Raw genomic sequence first — 17,028 nt, forward strand, 5'->3', positions numbered from 1 at the left:
CCTCTTTGCTCCTGGACGCAGGCGCCGGAAGTGCGGAGGGCGGGGTCTGTGCTGCTGGGTGAGATCCGCCGCCCCGGGAAGATGCTGCTGGACTTGTCGGAGGAGCATAAGGAGCACCTAGCGTTCCTGCCCCAAGTGGACAGCGCAGGTTAGGGGAGGCGGGGGCGATGGTTTGTGGACTGGGGGCCTACGGGAGCGCCCGGAGCTCACGGCCTCGCGACTTCCTTTTACAGTGGTCGCGGAGTTTGGGCGGATTGCTGTGGAGTTCCTGAGGCGAGGCTCGAACCCTAAGGTCTACGAAGGCGCCGCCAGTAAGAAGGGGAGGGGCGCCTCTGCAGGCTGGGAGGGGAAGTGCGGGCCCGGAAGAGGAAGGGTGATTGCGACTTCGGGATCTTGCTCTCCTTGTGGGAGTATGAAACCAGCAGAGCTCATCAGTCAGGTATTAATAAAGCCTGTCCGTTCCGAATGTAGCAGTGAGAATTTTCTTTTTGTTTTAAAGGCTCCGTTAAAGTCAGTTTTTCAGGCGCTTTTCAGGAATATGGTGATGTTTAATCAATACTGTACATATCCATGCCTATGGAATATATCCAAATATGCAAACAAACATGCAAGGCTATTCAGATAGAAGCTTTTGCTGAAGTATTACTGTTTTCCCACTGGATGAGGGGCACTCTCTGGGATTTATTCCATTCCTCTTGAGTTCTCCTGCCGGGTGTGAGGGACTGCTCGCTCAGGGGAAGGGCTGTGTGTCTGGGACCGCCTCCGCGGCTGTGCATTTTGTTAAGGTTACCTGGTGGGAAATATAGAAGACTTCTGTTTGGAAGTCCAGTGAGAAAGAACAAGAGGCTGTGGCCAACTTATTTTTTCATTGCAGTGTTTGAAAGCAAGGAATAATGGACACTATCTTTTTTTTTTTATGCTTTAAGATTTTTTTTTTTTTTTTTGAAAGGCAGAGCTTCAGAGAGGAGGAGAGACAGAAATCTTCCATGCATTGGTTCACTCCCCAAATGGCTGCAACAGCCAGGGCTTGGCTAGGCTGAAACCAGGACCAGGAGCTTCTTCTGGGTCTCCCATGTGGGTGCAGGGGCCCAAGCACTTGGGGACGCATCACAGGCATTGGCCTAACCTACATCACAAGGCTGGCCCCAACTATCTGTTTTTAAAAACAGGTTTGATTGGGGGCCAGGGCTGTGGCATAGTAGGCTAAGCCTCTGCCTGCAGCACCAGCATCCCATATGGGCACCAATTCATGTCACATCTGCTCTTCTCCCGAGCCAGCTCTCTGGGAAAGCAGTAGAGGATGGCCCAAGTGCTTGGGCCCCTGCACTGGCATGGGAGACCCAGAGGAGCCTCCTGGCTCCTGGATTCTGACTTCGGATTTGCACAGCTCCGCTGTTGGTGCCATTTGAAGAGTGAACCAGCGGATGGAAGACCTTTCTCTCTGTGTCTCCCTCTATCTGCAACTCTACCTCTCAAATAAATAAATTAAAAATCTTAAAATAGAAAACAAGTTTGAGTAAAAGGATCATTGAATAAAAGGATAAGTATCACACGATTATTAAGTTGCATGTTTTCCTTTTCTTTCTCAGGAAAACTCAGTGTGAGTAGTGACACTGTCCAGCATGGCGTGGAAGGATTAATCTATCTCCTCACTGAGAGTTCAAAGCTCATGGTAAGGACTTCCATGGGCTGAGTGGTATTGCCTGGATCCTTACAGAATGTCCAGTGTACTCTACATCATGAGCTTGGCCAGTACCTGTGTTTTGCAATAATGTTGTCAATGGTTTATAATGGATTTGTGACGGTATCGCTAAACAATACGACTGTAACATCATCTACTGTGAATATCTCTTACTGGTATAAATTAGAATGACCTCTAATTTTTCATGTTGTTAAACTATGTGCCATGGTGTATGTATCCTAGGAGGAAGGAGTATGGATTCATTTGTTTTGTCTTTGCCTATCAATGATATCTGCATAGATGCAAAATAGGAGGGTAAACTAGGCATCTTATTTCCTCTTTGTATTTAAAATATTATTATATATCAATAGCTCATTATTTTGGAATAGTGGACATTGGTTGTCCTTAGTTGTAAGGAACATTACTTTTACTAGACAAATGAATTAGGAGAGATAATATTCTTTATTTGTATTTTAGTATTTTAGCATTTACCAAAGATAAATTTTGACATTCTGTTAAACTCAATTCACTTTTAGATTTCTGAACTGGATTTCCAAGACTCTGTTTTTGTTTTGGGATTCTCTGAAGAGTTGAACAAATTGTTGCTTCAGCTTTATCTGGACAACAGAAAAGAGATCAGAACCATTCTGAGTGAATTGGCACCAGACCTTCCTAGTTACCATAACCTTGAATGGCGACTAGATGTACAGGTACAGCTGTTTCTAAACGTGACATACTTATTGTAATCTTTATCACATCAACAAAGCTCTGGTTTGAACTTTGATTATTTAGTCTTTATTTTCAGCCCATTTATAAATAGCTTATTTTCTTTTTTAAAAGTTATTTTCATTGTATTTGAAAGGTGGAGGGAAAGAGATCTTCATCCATTGGTTCACTGCCTAAATGCCTCCAAAAGCCGGGGCTGGGCCAGGCTAAAGCCAGGAGTTCAGATCTCCCACCTCAATCTCTCACATGGTTGTAGGCATCAAATACTTGAGCCAGTACCTGCTGCCTACCAGGAAGCTGGATTGGAAGCAGAAGAAGTGAGACTCACATTAGGCATTTCCATATGTGATGTGGGTATCCCAAGTAAGGACTTATGCTCTGCACCAAACACACATTCCTATTAAATTTTTAATTTGTTTAAATCAGTTTGGTTTTCAAAGCTTGTAAGAAACTGGTTATTTTAGAAAAGGAGATAATTGGGCTGACTTTTAAGGTAATGCTTAGATTTTTTAAACAACTTTCCTTTAGTTTTAATGCATATAGAGTTCATGGGTCAGTTTTCAGCTCAATGAATTATCACATGGTAAAAAACTTAATGAAACAGATTTAACCAGGACTAGGGTCCCAGAAACATTTTTCATGTCTCCTTCCATTTACTGCGCCTTCCCTTATTTCCAAAGGTAACCAGCATCCTGACTGCTAACACATAGATTATTTTTGCCTGCTTTTTAACTTTCTGTCTATGGAATGACTCAGTAAATACTCTTTTGTATCTGGCTGTTTTTGCACATTATTTTTGTGAGATTCAAGATGTTTTTTAAGATGTATAAATGAACAAAAGGGAGTTTTCAGGTCATTGCGGTAGTAGCCCTGTATTAAGTAGTAACAGATGAATTAATAGGTGTTTTATTGATGGTCACCTGTTTGCAAATTATAGCTGTGCTAAATGCTTTGGGACAAAAACAGTATAAAGCACGGGCATTTTAGCGTAGTGGGTTAAGCTACCACTTGGGACACCTGCATCCCATATTAGAGTGCTAGTTTAAGGCCTTGCTCTCCACTTCCTATCTAGCTTCCTACTAATGCATTCTGGGAGGCAGCAGGTCCTTGCCAGCCATGTAGGAGACCCACACTGAGTTTTGGGCTCTTGGCTTCTGCCTACCTATTGTGGGCATCTGGGTAGTGAATCAGCAAGTGAAGGATATCTCATGCTCTCTGTCTCTCTCCTCTGCCTTTCAAATAAATTAAATAAATAAAAATTCTTTAAAAAGTCACCTTAAAAAACCAAAATTGTGAAATACTTTCTTTTTTTTTTTTTTTTTTCAAAATTTATTTTGCTTATTTGACAGAGTTTCAGACAGAGGTAGACACACACACACAGACACACAGGTCTTCCATCTGCTGGTTCACTCCCCAAATGGCTGCAACGGCTGGAGCTGTGCCAATCCAAAGCCAGGAGCCTGGGGCTTCTTATGGGTCTCCCATGCGGGTGCAGGGACCCAAGGAATTGGGCCATCTTTTACTGCTTTCCCAGGCCATAGCAGAGAGCTGGATCAAAAGTAGAGCAGCTGGGACTCAAACCGGTGCCCATATGGGATGTCAGCACTGCAGGCCGGGGCTTTAACACGCTGTGCCACAGCACTGGTCCCACGTTCTCAGCTGAAAAATATGTTGCCATTTGATTAAAGATACTAGGTGTTCTCCCTCTTTTTTTTTTTTTTTTAATGTCTCTGCATTTTTTTAGGATTTATCTACTTATGTATTTAATTGAAAGGCAGAGTTACAGGGAGAGAGACAGACAGACTTCCATCTGCTGGTTCACTCCCCAAGTAGCTGCAATGGCTGGGGGTTGGGCCAGGCTAAAGCCAGGAGTCAGAAGCTTCTTCTGATCTGCCACCTAGGTGTAGGGGCCCAAGTACTCGGGCCATTCTCCACTGCTTTCCTAGGCACATTAGCAGAGAGCTGGATTGGAATTGGAGCACCCAGGACTCAAACCAGCACCCATATGGAATGCAGGCATTGCAGAAGGCAGCTTAAACTGCTACAATGCTGGCCCACGTCTTCTCAAAGTAACTAGTACTTAAGGGTAATTATAAAATTTTGGAAGGGAAAGGAATGTATAATTGTATAAATGAGGGTGCCCACTATGTTTTTCAAAAAAAATGTATAGCTTATACAATTCTATGTGTGCTGACATGATCCAGTAAAGTTTCAGCAAAAAAGTGACATTTTAGAAGGATGAATGAATATAAAAATCTGGATACATATCCTTGGTAGAGGAGGCAGTGTAAGTTGTAAAGGCCCTGTGGACATGGGAATGAGCCTATGAATATGTGGTTTAGTAAACTGGTTCTGAAACTAGATTGCATATTGGAATAATTTGAGGAGCTTTAAAAAAAATTCTGATATCTGTGTTCTACCCATCGAAGTTCTGATTTTTTGGTAAAGGCGTTGGCCTGGGCACCAGAATTTTTAAAAGCTCCCTTTTCACCCAGGTAATTCTAAAATGCAGTATACTTTATGAACCACTGTTTCAGTGGATTCTTCCTCATTTGAATTGAGATAAGATTGTTAAAATAGATTTGACACAGCAGACAATAGGAAGTCCTTGCAGATTCTCAGATAAGAATAACATTAAAGCAGTCAGGAAATGTACTCTAGCATTCTTGAGCAGATTGGAATGAAATTGGGAATTAGAAGTATGAAGAACTTAAGGCCTTTACACATTTTGTCTCTCCATATGAAATACTTTTTCTGCCCTCCCATTACCTCTCGACTACTAACTTTTAAATTTGTTTCAATTGGGGTTCAACTGGCCCTTGGACCAAATCTAGCTTGCTACCTATTTCTGTAAATAAATTTTTATTGGGATACATTCATTTGTTGACATACTATCTATGGCTGTTTTTCAGAGTTGAATAGTAGTTATGCCAGAAACTGCATGGTCTACAAAGCATAAAATATTTACTATATGGCTCTTTACAGCAAAATGTTTGCTGACTTTTGCTTTATTTATGTATGTTTAAAGATTTATTTATTTATTTGAAAGGCAGAGCTACAGAGAGGCAGGGAGAGAGAGAGAGAGGTCTTCTATCCTCTGGTTCATTCCCCAAATGGCTGCAGTGGCTGGAGCTGAGCCAATCCAAAGCCAGGAACCAGGAGCTTCTTCCAGGTTTCCCACGCGGGTGCAGGGCCCAAGGACTTGGGCCATCTTCTATTGCTTTCCCAGACCATAGCAGAGAGCTGGATCAGAAGTAGAGCAGCCAGGACTCAAACTGGTGCCTATGTTGGATGCTGGCACTGCAGGCAGCAGCTTTACCCACTATGCCGCAGCGCCAGCCCCTGAACTTTTCCTTTAAATCATGCCTCCTGAGAGAAATGCCCTGTGCCACTAGTCACAGTTAAATCCTGCTGGCATCTGTGTTGTTTCTTTGGCAATTTATCTCATTCATACATACCTGTTTTCCACAGTAAGCTGTAAACTCTGGGATACCAGGCCATGTGTGTCTTATTTCTTCTCTCTCTTCAAAGCCTCAACATCTCCATGCTCCACATTCTTAGCTATTGACTTTGTCTCCTGATTGGTTAAGAAAAGAGAAGAATTCAGAAGAGAATTCTCACATGCTTCTGCCATCCTGCCCATATCAGTTACTGCTTGCTCTGCCTTCTCTCTTGTTACTCTATGTCGTTTTTTTATTTTTAAGATGTGTTTATTTATTTATTTGAAACTCAGAGTTTACGGGGAGGGAGAGACAGAGATATTTCATCTGCTGGTTCACTCTCCAGATGGCAGCAACAGCAGGCTGGGCCAAGCCAAAGCCATGAACCAGGAGCTTCTTCCAGGTGTCCCATGCAGATAGCAGGGTCCAAACACTTAGGCCATCCTCTGCTGCTTTTCCCAGGATGTTAGCAGGGAGCTGGATTTGGAAATGGAACAGCTGGGAAACACGAACCAGTACTATATGGGGGATGCCTGCATCCCAGGCAGGGGTTTACCCACTACACCATAGTGCTGGCCATTTTCATATCCATAGTCAACCTCTCCCTTGTACAATTAAATCCATCCCCATCTGTCCACATATGGACATAATTCAAGCATTCTTCCCTTTCTTGTCTGCATCATACTTTTTTACTTCTGTACTGAGTTGTTCCCTTCAGAAACCCGGTCTTGACTCTATCTAACCCTTCTACCCCACTAGTTTGCTTCCTTTTACACCCAAACTCTTTGAAAGAGTTGTCTTTCTGTGTGTTCTCTCTTGAACCAACTCTGATTAGGCTTCATCATCACCAGTCTACTAGTATAATTTGATGGATTCAGTGCTTGTTAGTCTTTATGCCATTCTGTTTATTAACATTTATCACAGTTAATCTTTTCTACTTGAAATACATTCTTCAGTTGCATTCTGGGAAGTTCTTCTCTCTGGTTCTCATCCAACCTCATAGGCCAGTCGTTCTCAGTATCCTTTGCTGATTCTCTTGCCTTGTTGACCTTTCAACATTGAAATGCCCCCCAGAGTTCAGCTTTCAGTCTTCATACCTTTTCCACTTTATTCATTAGCTGATCTCATCCAACTTGATGGCTTCAGATACTCCTTTGTAGACTCTGGATTCCCAAACTTAAGTCTTTATACTAGACCTATGCCCCGAACCCCAGAGTTACCAGTTGAAACCTATTTGACATATCCACTTGGGTGTTTAATAAGTATTCAAATGCAGTTCATCAAAACTTGAAGCCTGCCTTCTCATTTCTCTCCCTAAACTCCTTCCATAATCTTCCCCTGCGGTTTGAATTACTCAGGCTAAAAAACACTTGGACTCATTCTTTTTTATTTTTATTTATTTTTTTTGACAGGCAGAGTGGACAGTGAGAGAGAGGCAGAGAGAAAGGTCTTCCTTTGCCATTGGTTCACCTCCCAATGGCTGCTGTGGCCAGCGCACTTCGGCAGGCGCACTGCGATGATCCGAAGCCAGGAGCCAGGTGCTTCTCCTGGTCTCCCATGCGGGTGCAGGGCCCAAGCACTTGAGCCATTCTCCACTGCACTCCCGGGCCACAGTAGAGAGCTGGCCTGGAAGAGGAGCAACCAGGACAGAACCGGCACCCCGACCGGGACTAGAACCCCGGGTGCTGGTGCCGCAAGGCGGAGGATTAGCCTATTGAGCCATGGCGCCGGCCTTGGACTGATTCTTGACTCCTCTCCTTATCCTTCATCCCAGCCATCTGCAAATCAGTTTCTGACTTGAAAAGATATCCACAAACTGATTGCTTCCCTTCCATTGTTTGAGAAAAACCGGTAAATTCCACACCAAAATTATAATTTCCAACACCTCTTAAAAAATCAGAAATACAGGCAACACAAGGAGCCACATTCACACATAGCATTAATCAATTCAAGATGCAATGAATCTAAGGTGATGGTGGCTTAAGTTTCAATCTCTATAGTATTTGAGGATGTGAGCTTAAAACTTGGGTGCAAGATGAGTTCCAACTACAAATGAGAATGATTTCTCCAACAGCTGACTTCAATCATGTTGGTTATTCACTCTTAATAGAAAGAAAGCTAGCAATTAAAATAAGGATGGTTAGGGGGAAAGAACAACCTCTAGTACAACACAATGTCTTACTGAAAGTAAGAGCAACATTGAACATGGGGGGATCCTCAGGGGTGTCAGAGTTGAGATAAAGGGTTCAGGATTTGGTTGGAAGAAAGATATAGCCATCACAGTATAGATTTTACCCTTGGGATAGGATGGATAGCTTAGAGAGAAAAGGTATTCTGTTGTCACTGAGCATCCTTGGTTATGTGCAGATAACCATAGAAAAGATAATTTTTATGTTTCACTTATCCATTGATGATTCTACCTTACTATTCATTTATCAAACTATTTGTTGAATGTATGCTGTATACCAGGCCTTATGGAAATAGCAATCAAAAAAAACATAGTACTTGCCTTTAAATCCACACAGTCTTACAGAAGGAGACCCCCAAAAGTAGATGAAAAATCATGAGGCCAGTATTGTGGCACAGCAGGTTAAGCTATTGCTTGTGACACTGACACCCCATATCAGAATACCAATTTTTGTCCCGCTGCTCTACTTCTGATTCAGCTCCCTGATAGTGGGCTTGGATAGGTAGAGGAAGATGGCCAAGTATTTGGGTCCCTGCCACACATGTGGGAGACCAGGATGGAGTTTCCAGCTCTTGACTTCAGCCTTGCCCAAAACTGGCTGTTGTGGACATTAGGGAGGTAAACTATCAGATAGAAGATTTCACTGTTGTCTCTTCCTCTCTCTCTCTGTGACTTTGCCTTTCAAATGAATAAATCATTTAAAAAATAAAGTTGAAAATTTGTGATTATAATCAAGTGTAATGAGTTCTTGAATAGGCATGAACACAAGATATGGTATAAACTAGATTATAGGCCCCATGAAGGCAGATATGGCATCTCCAACCAGTACCTACCACATAATAGGTGTTCAGTGTTAAAAAATGGTTGTTAAGGGTTGGCACTGTGTTACAGTAGGTTAATCCTGCATCTGCGGCGCTGGAATCCCACCTGGGTGCTGGTTCTAGTCCCGGCTGTTCCTCTTCCGATCCAGCTCTCTGCTGTGGCCTGGGTAAAACAGTAGAAAATGGCCCAAGAGCTTGGGTCCCTGCACCCATGAGGGAGACCCAGAAGTTCCTGGCTCCTGGCTTTGGATCAGCTCACTTCTGGGTGTTGCAGCCGTTTGGGGAGTGAATCAGTGGATGGAAGACCTTTCTTCTGTCTCTCCTTCTCACTGTAACTCTACCTCTCAAATAAATAAATAAAATCTTCAGGGAACAACAAGAAAAAAAAGGTGGTTGGGAGGGGAAAGGTAGCATAGGCTTAAATTATTTATCAAACATTTGTTTTACAACTGATGTTTGCCAGGTGTTATGGATACAGCAAAGAACAAGACACACTTCATTCTCTTGCGGACATCATATGCAGCAAGCATGTGGGGATCATGGAGAGGAGATCACTGTAGTTAAGCCTTTAGAGCTAGGACCTTTCACAATAACCAGGGGGAGATGTGGGAATGGTCATGTTTATGTGATTCAGCAGTCATTTGTCATCGATCATTACCTGTCTTTTATGTTGGAGTATCCTCTGATTTGGGGGTTCAGTAATTCTTAATAGTTTCTTTTGACTTTGTTGATTTGCTTTGTTTTTTTTTCCATTATGAAGACATTTTATAAAGTCACAAAATGGGGCTGGCACTGTGGCATAGCGGGTACAACCACTATCCACAGTGCTGGCATCCCGTATGGGCGCTGGTTCAAGTTCTGGCTGCTCCACTTTCCAATCCAGCTCTATGCTATGGCCTGGGAAAACAGTAGAAGATGACCCAAGTTCTTGAGCCCCTGCACCTGCATGGGAGATCCAGAAGAAGCCCCTGGCTCCTGGCTGCAGATCTACACAACCACAGCTATTTTGGCTAATTGAGGAATGAACCAGCAGATCAAAGATATCTCTCTCTCTCTCTGCCTGTACCTCTCTGTAACTCTGCCTTTCAAATAAATAAATCTTTAAAAAAAAAAGTCACAAATTAATAAACTGAATTTTCTAAAATTAAATTTAAGAGAGCTCATTTACCCAATGAAATGAGTTTGAATTGCTGAATTCATATAAGAATGATTATGCTTTAAAGTTGAGGGTTTACTGAATGAATATTGCCACTTAGGGTGAAATGCACTTAAGGGCTTACAAAGCTGCATAAAACTAATTGAGATCCTGTGCTCGTTAGTTGAAATTATTATATGGGTTTTTAGCTGTAGTAGAATTTTCTGTTTGTGGCAAGAAGAGGGCATGTCGGATGAGACCAGCTAAATGGCTGGGAAACTAATAATAGGATACAGAGCCTTTCATTTTTGAGTAACTGGAGACTGGTAGTGAATGGACAATTACCATATAATTATGGTGCAGTTGCTTATGGGAAACATTAATCACCATATTTTAATTTCTTATAGGAATATTTTCCCATATGTCATAAATTGTCAGCACAATTGATGCCCTTTTAAAAGATGCTGTTATTGTTGGGTTCACAGGGAAGGTGGCAGAATTTCATCTCCATTAAAAAATAAGTACATGTCTAGAACTTTGTCAGCTGTGGTTCTTTATTCTGTAGTCTGAGAGAAATCTTTCTGAGAAAAAATTAGCTCAGATTATGTCTTCTTTTTTTTTTTTTTTTTTTTTTTTTTTTGAGGTTTTATTTATTTGAGAGGCAGAGTTATAGAGAGAGGGAGAGATTGAAAGAGAGGTCTTCCGTCCACCAGTTCACTCCCCAGATGGCCACAACAGCTGATCTGGGCTGATCAGGAGCCAGGAGCTTCCTCTGGGTCTCCCACTCAGGTGCGGGGGCCCAAGCACTGGGGCCATCTTCCCAGGCACATTAGCAGGGAGCTAGATCAGAAGTGGAGCAGGACTGGAACTGGTACCCATATGGGATGCCAGTGCCACAGGCAAAGGCTTAACCTACTATGCCATGGCACCAGACCCCTGATTATGTCTTTACTGAGTGTTTGCTAAGGATGTTTTATAATCTCTTTTCTAGAATTCTAAAAGAATGTTATAGATACTTATCTGTAAGGTTGCTAATTTAGATATATTATTTAAAATTAAAGGGTAAATGGAGTGACTTATGTTTTTTAAAAAAAAATTGTAGCTTAATTACAAACCTAAGTATATTCAGTCCCTGTTATTGCAGATGTAGAGGAAATAAAAATGAATGGTACTAATTGAATAAGCAGCTTTTCCTGTATTTATAGTTTGCATATCTACCCTAGCTGTACTTTTCTATACTACAGAGATGATCTTAAAGAGATATTTTTACCTTAAAATAACTGGTTTATGTTTGGGGACTTAGCACACCCAAAAGAATTGACCTGTTTACAGATTATTTTGGGACAGTAAATTTCAGTCTTTGATCAGTATCTTGGTTCTTTTATAAAATGCTGATTGAGATCTGTTCATTTTTCTCTTGGGTTTTGAGAGTTTTTCTCTTTGATATTAAATCAAAAGGATTCATTATAAATTCTGGATAGTCATCATTTTTTGGTTATATATGCATTGCAAAATATCTTCCAGGGTTTTTTGTTGTTGTTGTTTGTTTTTTAGTATTTATTTATTCATTTGAAAGAGTTACAGAGAGGTAGAACCAGAGATCTTCCATCTTGTGGTTCATTCCCCAATCGCCACAACAGCTGGAGCCAAGAGCCAGGAGCTTCTTCCAGGTCCCTCACACAGGTGCAGGGGCCCAAGGACTTGAGCCATCTTCTGCTGCTTTCCCAAGCCATAGGAGAGAGCTGGTTTGGAAGTACAGCAGCCAGCTCTCAAGCCAGTGCCCACATGGAATGCCAGCACTGCAGCAGTGGCTTTACCTGCTAAGCCACAGCACTGGTGCACCTTCTTCTAGTTTATCACTTCTGTTGTCTCCATTTTTAGGTATTCCCTTTTTTTTTTTTTTTTAAGATTTATTCATTTGGCCAGCGCCGCAGCTCGCTAGGCTAATCCTCCTCCTTGCAGCGCCGGCACACCAGGTTCTAGTCCCGGTTGGGGCACAGATTCTGTCCCAGTTGCCCTCTTCCAGGCCAGCTCTCTGCTGTGGCCAGGGAGTGCAGTGGAGGATGGCCCAAGTACTTGGGCCCTGCACCCCATGGGATACCAGGATAAGTACCTGGCTCCTGCCATCAGATCAGTGCGGTGCGCCAGCCGCTGCGCGGCCATTGGAGGGTGAACCAACGGCAAAGGAAGACCTTTCTCTCTGTCTCTCTCTCTCTCACTGTCCACTCTGCCTGTAAAAAAATAAAAATAAATAAATAAATAAAAATTTTAAAAAAAGATTCATTTATTTGAAAGGCAGAGTTACAGAGAGAGAGGGAGACACAAAGAGAGAGATCTTCTGTCCACTGGTTCACTCTCCAACTGGCCACAACAGCTGGGACTGGGCTGCACCAAAGCAAGGAGTCTCCTCTGAGTCTCCCATGTGGATGCAGGGGGCCAAGAACTTGGGCCATCCATCGTCTGCTGCTTTCCCAGACATATTAGTAAGGAGCTGGATGGGAAGTGGAGCAGCTAGGACAGTATGGGATGCTGCCAACCCCTTTAGTATTCTTTGAAGAATATTTATTGCATATATTCTCATTTTTTTTCCTTTACAAAGATTTTTAAGTTTACCTTTCATTTTGAAGTCTGATCATTTGAAGTTTTATTTTTGTGTTAATGTATAAGGCAATTATAAACAGAATGTACTCATTGTGGTTATTAAATAGTTGTTCCACTCTTACTCCATTTAAAATCAAGCTGGCAAGCAGAAGTCTCAGGCAGCAGATCAAACCAGCAGTGACCATAAAACTACACCTGAATCAAAATGGAGATCATAACACCAAGGTTCTACAGACAGATCCAGCCACCCTGCTCCATTTGGTTCAGCAACTGGAACAAGCATTGGAGGAGATGAAGACAAACCACTGTAGAAGAGTTGTCCGCAACATCAAGTAGGGCCAGCTTCAGAGTTTTAGTCCCTTTGAATCATTTGTGAATTGGTAATGTATAACAATTGCTTTTCAGAGTTTGTTTTTTTACTTGTTGGTGATATATCTGATTCCATGACATTTCTTCTTATTCCAGAATATTGAAAAGTTCCTTTTCCTGGTGCTAAATGTGGCCAGCTTCTTGACAAATTAAGATGTATTTTGTATTTTAAATGTGTACATAAGATTGAATCAACTAGAAATGAATATATATTGTTCATATTTTCTGTATATATGAATGAGTATCCTGTTTTTGGTACTTCTTTTGACTGCTTTTTATTTTCTTCATTGTTGATCAGAATTTAAAAATAAAATTCACAATGCAATACTGTTTATTAATATTCAGAATATTTCTTCACAGTTTAATGGTTTTTTTACTTATAAAAGCACCTCATGACGTTAATAACCACAGAATAATTAAAAGTAAATATAATTTTTAAATGCCACATTGTCATAGGCAGTTTGTACATTTTTTTCTTTGTATTTGAAGATGATAAGTCTTACCCTGTTGCCTAAGTTTGAGTTGTCATGGCTAATTAGCTTAAATAGTACTCACATTTGAATAATCATATATTGCATTTTATCAAGAACTAATTTTACTCTTAATACCCAAAGGATCTAAAAGACACCCTGCCATTTACATTCGTAAATAATGGATGCAGAGTAATATAGTTGATTGTTGATTACCTAGATATTACAGTCACTTTTATAATTTTATTTGAATAAACCGTAAGGGTGGGGAGGAGAAGGCTGTTTTATTTCATTATAGGCAGATGTCCCTTCTATACAAATCTGAATGTTTTGTTTTTTTTAGTAGGCAACCAAAAACTATTGGCCTGAAAAACACATGCCAACTTATTAGGTCAGCCTAAGAGAGTGCAGACAAGATGACAGGAGTTAGGGAGAATTAAATGGAAGAGTAGAAATGGGAGTTCGTTCTTAACTATGTGTCCAGGGCCTTAACCTTAGAGTCTTATCCCCATGGAACAACCTAGGAGGTCCTTCAGAATGGTCAGACTTTAAGCTGGACTTTAGGCTCTATCAAGACTTTGCTTCAGGCCGGCGCCGCAGCTCAACAGGCTAATCCTCCGCCTAGCGGCACTGGCACACCGGGTTCTAGTCCCGGTCAGGGCACAGATTCTGTCCCGGTTGCCCCTCTTCCAGGCCAGCTCTCTGCAATGGCCCGGGAGTGCAGTGGAGGATGGCCCAAGTGCTTGGGCCCTGCACCAGCATGGGAGACCAGGAGAAGCACCTGGCTCCTGCCTTCAGATCAGTGCAATGCGCCGGCCGCAGCGGCCATTGGAGGGTGAACCAACGGCAAAGGAAGATCTTTCTCTCTGTCTCTCTCTCTCACTGTCCACTCTGCCTGTCAAAAAAAAAAAAAAAAAAAAAAAGACTTTGCTTCCTAAGAATTAGAGATTTTCAGGTCAGACTGACATCTCTTACTGAAAAGCACACTTGAAATTGCTACCCATTGTCACCTGCAGGCACATGGACCCCCCCCTTTTCCTACAGGTATATAGTCTACAATTATAAAACAATTGTATTGTTAGGTAGTAGCAAACTAATTAGAAATAATTTTTAATTATAGTAACAATTTGATTAATGAAGTTCACTTATTAACTCATAAACAGAAGGAGACTTTATGTATTGCATGAAATAGTAGCATATGCCATTGAGTTTAAAAGCAACCTGCCTGCCAAGCTTATATGACAAAAATAGCTGTGTGAGGCTTATTTGTCCACATTTGATAGAAGATAAACAGGGCTGACTCCAGCCAGACTGAAATAATAGCCCTGTTTCCCCTCAGAGCAACCTCTTTTACCTCTTTGTCTGCTGTTCTTAACTGAATCAAAACAAGAACGCCTGTGCTAGTCTTCTTTTCAAATTTGTATCAGACTCCTCTGGTCGTCTTTATCTGAACTTTGCTCCTCTGTGATAGCCTGCCTTCTGCACCTTTTGGAGCCAGGATGAGCTGGGAGCAGTCTCCCTACCTTCTTTCAGAATCTGGAGTTCACTTTTTTGGTGTAAGCAGTTGAATGAGCTTCTTCTTGTTGAAACATTCCATGTCCTTGTGGATTCTCTTGCCTTATGTGGTTTATGCAATATTTGATATATTTTCTTAATGACTGGTTTGTGAGAGATACTTTTTTTTTTGAAAGTTTATTTATCATTTGAAAGGCAGAGCAACAGAGAAAGAAAGATCTTCCATTTGCTAGTTTACTCCCCAAGCCCCTACAACAGCCTGGAACCAGGAACTCAACCCAGGTTTCCCATATGGGTGTTAAGGACCCACAAAGTCGAGCCATCATCTGCTGTCTCCTAGGGTACATATTAGTAGGAAGCTGGATCATAAATGTGAAGGCAGGACTCAATCCCAGGCACTCCAGTTTAGCATGTAGTCATTCCAAGTGGTAGCCCAACCCACGTGCCGAATCCACACTTGATAATTTCCGTAGCTTGTTTATACACATAATTTTGTGTAGATACTGTCATTGTTCCACTCTTCGGTATAACCCAGGTTTGTTAACTCTGGGTAATATGCCTTTCACATCTATAAATAATTTGAATTTTTACTGAAACTTTAGATTATGAATATGTTGGTTCTTTTAACATTTTGTTGAAATATAGTGTACTATCAGTAAATGCACATAAATGTATAGAAATACTAGTTTCTGGTCCTCTGATCACACTCATAACCAACATCCAAATTAAGAACAACACATTGCTAGCACCCCAAGAATCCTTACTCTTCCCTCTACCCATATTTTTAATGTGAGGAAGAATATATTGTCATTTACATACTAACATTTATAACTATATACCAAATGATAGGACATACACACAAGTCTTATACTGTATATGTTGAGTACCACAAGTAGGAGGAACATGGTATTTGTCTTTGGGTCTGGCTTATTTCATTTAGCATAATGATCTCCCCATTGAATGTGTTGCAAACATCAGGATTTCATTCTTTTTATGACTGATACTCAGTTGTGTACATTTACCATATTTTCTTTTCTTTTTTTTTTTAAAGGATCAGATACAAGATAAGACAAGATAAGATGTGCATTTATTGGTAGTACACTTCATTCATGAAAACACATCGATAGTAAAGTAAAATTAAAAGCTTGCCTTCGTTAGCCTTCTGGCGGGACACAGCCATTCAAGAGCCCAGCTAGGAACCCAGGGGCAGTATGGTTCAGTTACAACAAACTTGATCTGTTCTTTGTGGGACAGAAACACTAAGGAATTACCTGATAATGATCAAGCTCAAAGCCATGGTTCCCTCACATTTTCCTTTCCAACATAACATCTTGATGCCTAGTTAAGGTTCAAGAACTAAAAGGATAAGGAGACAGTGTTTTAAAATGCCTTTAACAGTTATGCTGAAGGATTAATTCCCTTGATTTTCATACCTGTTCACCACTGCCTGTGGTATTCACTGCGCAAGCACCTTGTGCAGTGTTTGTCAGTGATAAACCTTTTAAAACTAATCTCTCGAGGCTGGGGTGGAGGCACAGCAGGTTAAGCCGCAGCCTGCAACACCGGCATCCCATATGAGCATGCATATACCATGTCTTCTTTACCCAGTCATCAATTGATGAACACCTAGGTTAATTCCACATCTTAGCTATTGTGAGTTGAGCAGTTAGAAATGTGTAGAAAGAGTACAAATTGGCTAATGCATGCTTAGACTTAAGCATTATATCCTTTATGTCTCAAAGTCAGAATAGTAACCTGACACCTCAGAGCATAGCTGAGCATATATCTATGTGTGTATCACAAAATCTGTATGTACTTATTGGCAGTCTCCACAAGTGTTTCACAGAATTTCAACAAGCTGGGTTTGTTGTTGATTATCTCCAAGCTTGGACAGATTTAAAGCAGCTAATTAGAAAGGGGTGCAGAGTATTATAGTGTATCTTCTTTGAGAACTGAAAAATCAAATAAAGTTTGAAAAACCTGGCCTTGCTCAGCCCTGGCTGTTACAGATATTTGGGGAGTGAACCAGTGGGTGGGTGATAATCTCTCTCTGTCATTCTGCCTTTCAAACAAATTTATTTA

At 41.3% G+C, this 17,028-nt stretch overlaps 1 protein-coding gene across 3 annotated transcripts; it reads left to right on the forward strand.

Moving 5' to 3' along the window:
- Positions 1-32: 32 nt before the first annotated feature.
- Positions 33-13,286, forward strand: COMMD2 (COMM domain containing 2). 3 transcript variants are annotated; one of them, XM_002716259.6, is made up of 5 exons: positions 33-148; positions 234-311; positions 1,590-1,672; positions 2,218-2,391; positions 12,731-13,286. In XM_002716259.6, the coding sequence occupies exons 1-5, from the start codon at positions 82-84 to the stop codon at positions 12,926-12,928; spliced, it is 600 nt and encodes a 199-aa protein (XP_002716305.1). In that variant the 5' UTR covers positions 33-81; the 3' UTR covers positions 12,929-13,286. The 3 variants fall into 3 exon arrangements, with proteins under 3 accessions (XP_002716305.1, XP_089188307.1, XP_089188308.1); XM_089332181.1 differs by lacking the exon at positions 12,731-13,286 and adding an exon at positions 9,617-10,005; XM_089332182.1 differs by lacking the exon at positions 12,731-13,286 and adding an exon at positions 9,740-10,005.
- Positions 13,287-17,028: the final 3,742 nt, after the last annotated feature.

This window comes from Oryctolagus cuniculus, chromosome 4 (assembly GCF_051225735.1).
Source record: "Oryctolagus cuniculus isolate XC-2025 breed Fujian yellow rabbit chromosome 4, ASM5122573v1, whole genome shotgun sequence".
Classification (NCBI taxonomy): Eukaryota; Metazoa; Chordata; class Mammalia; order Lagomorpha; family Leporidae; genus Oryctolagus; species Oryctolagus cuniculus.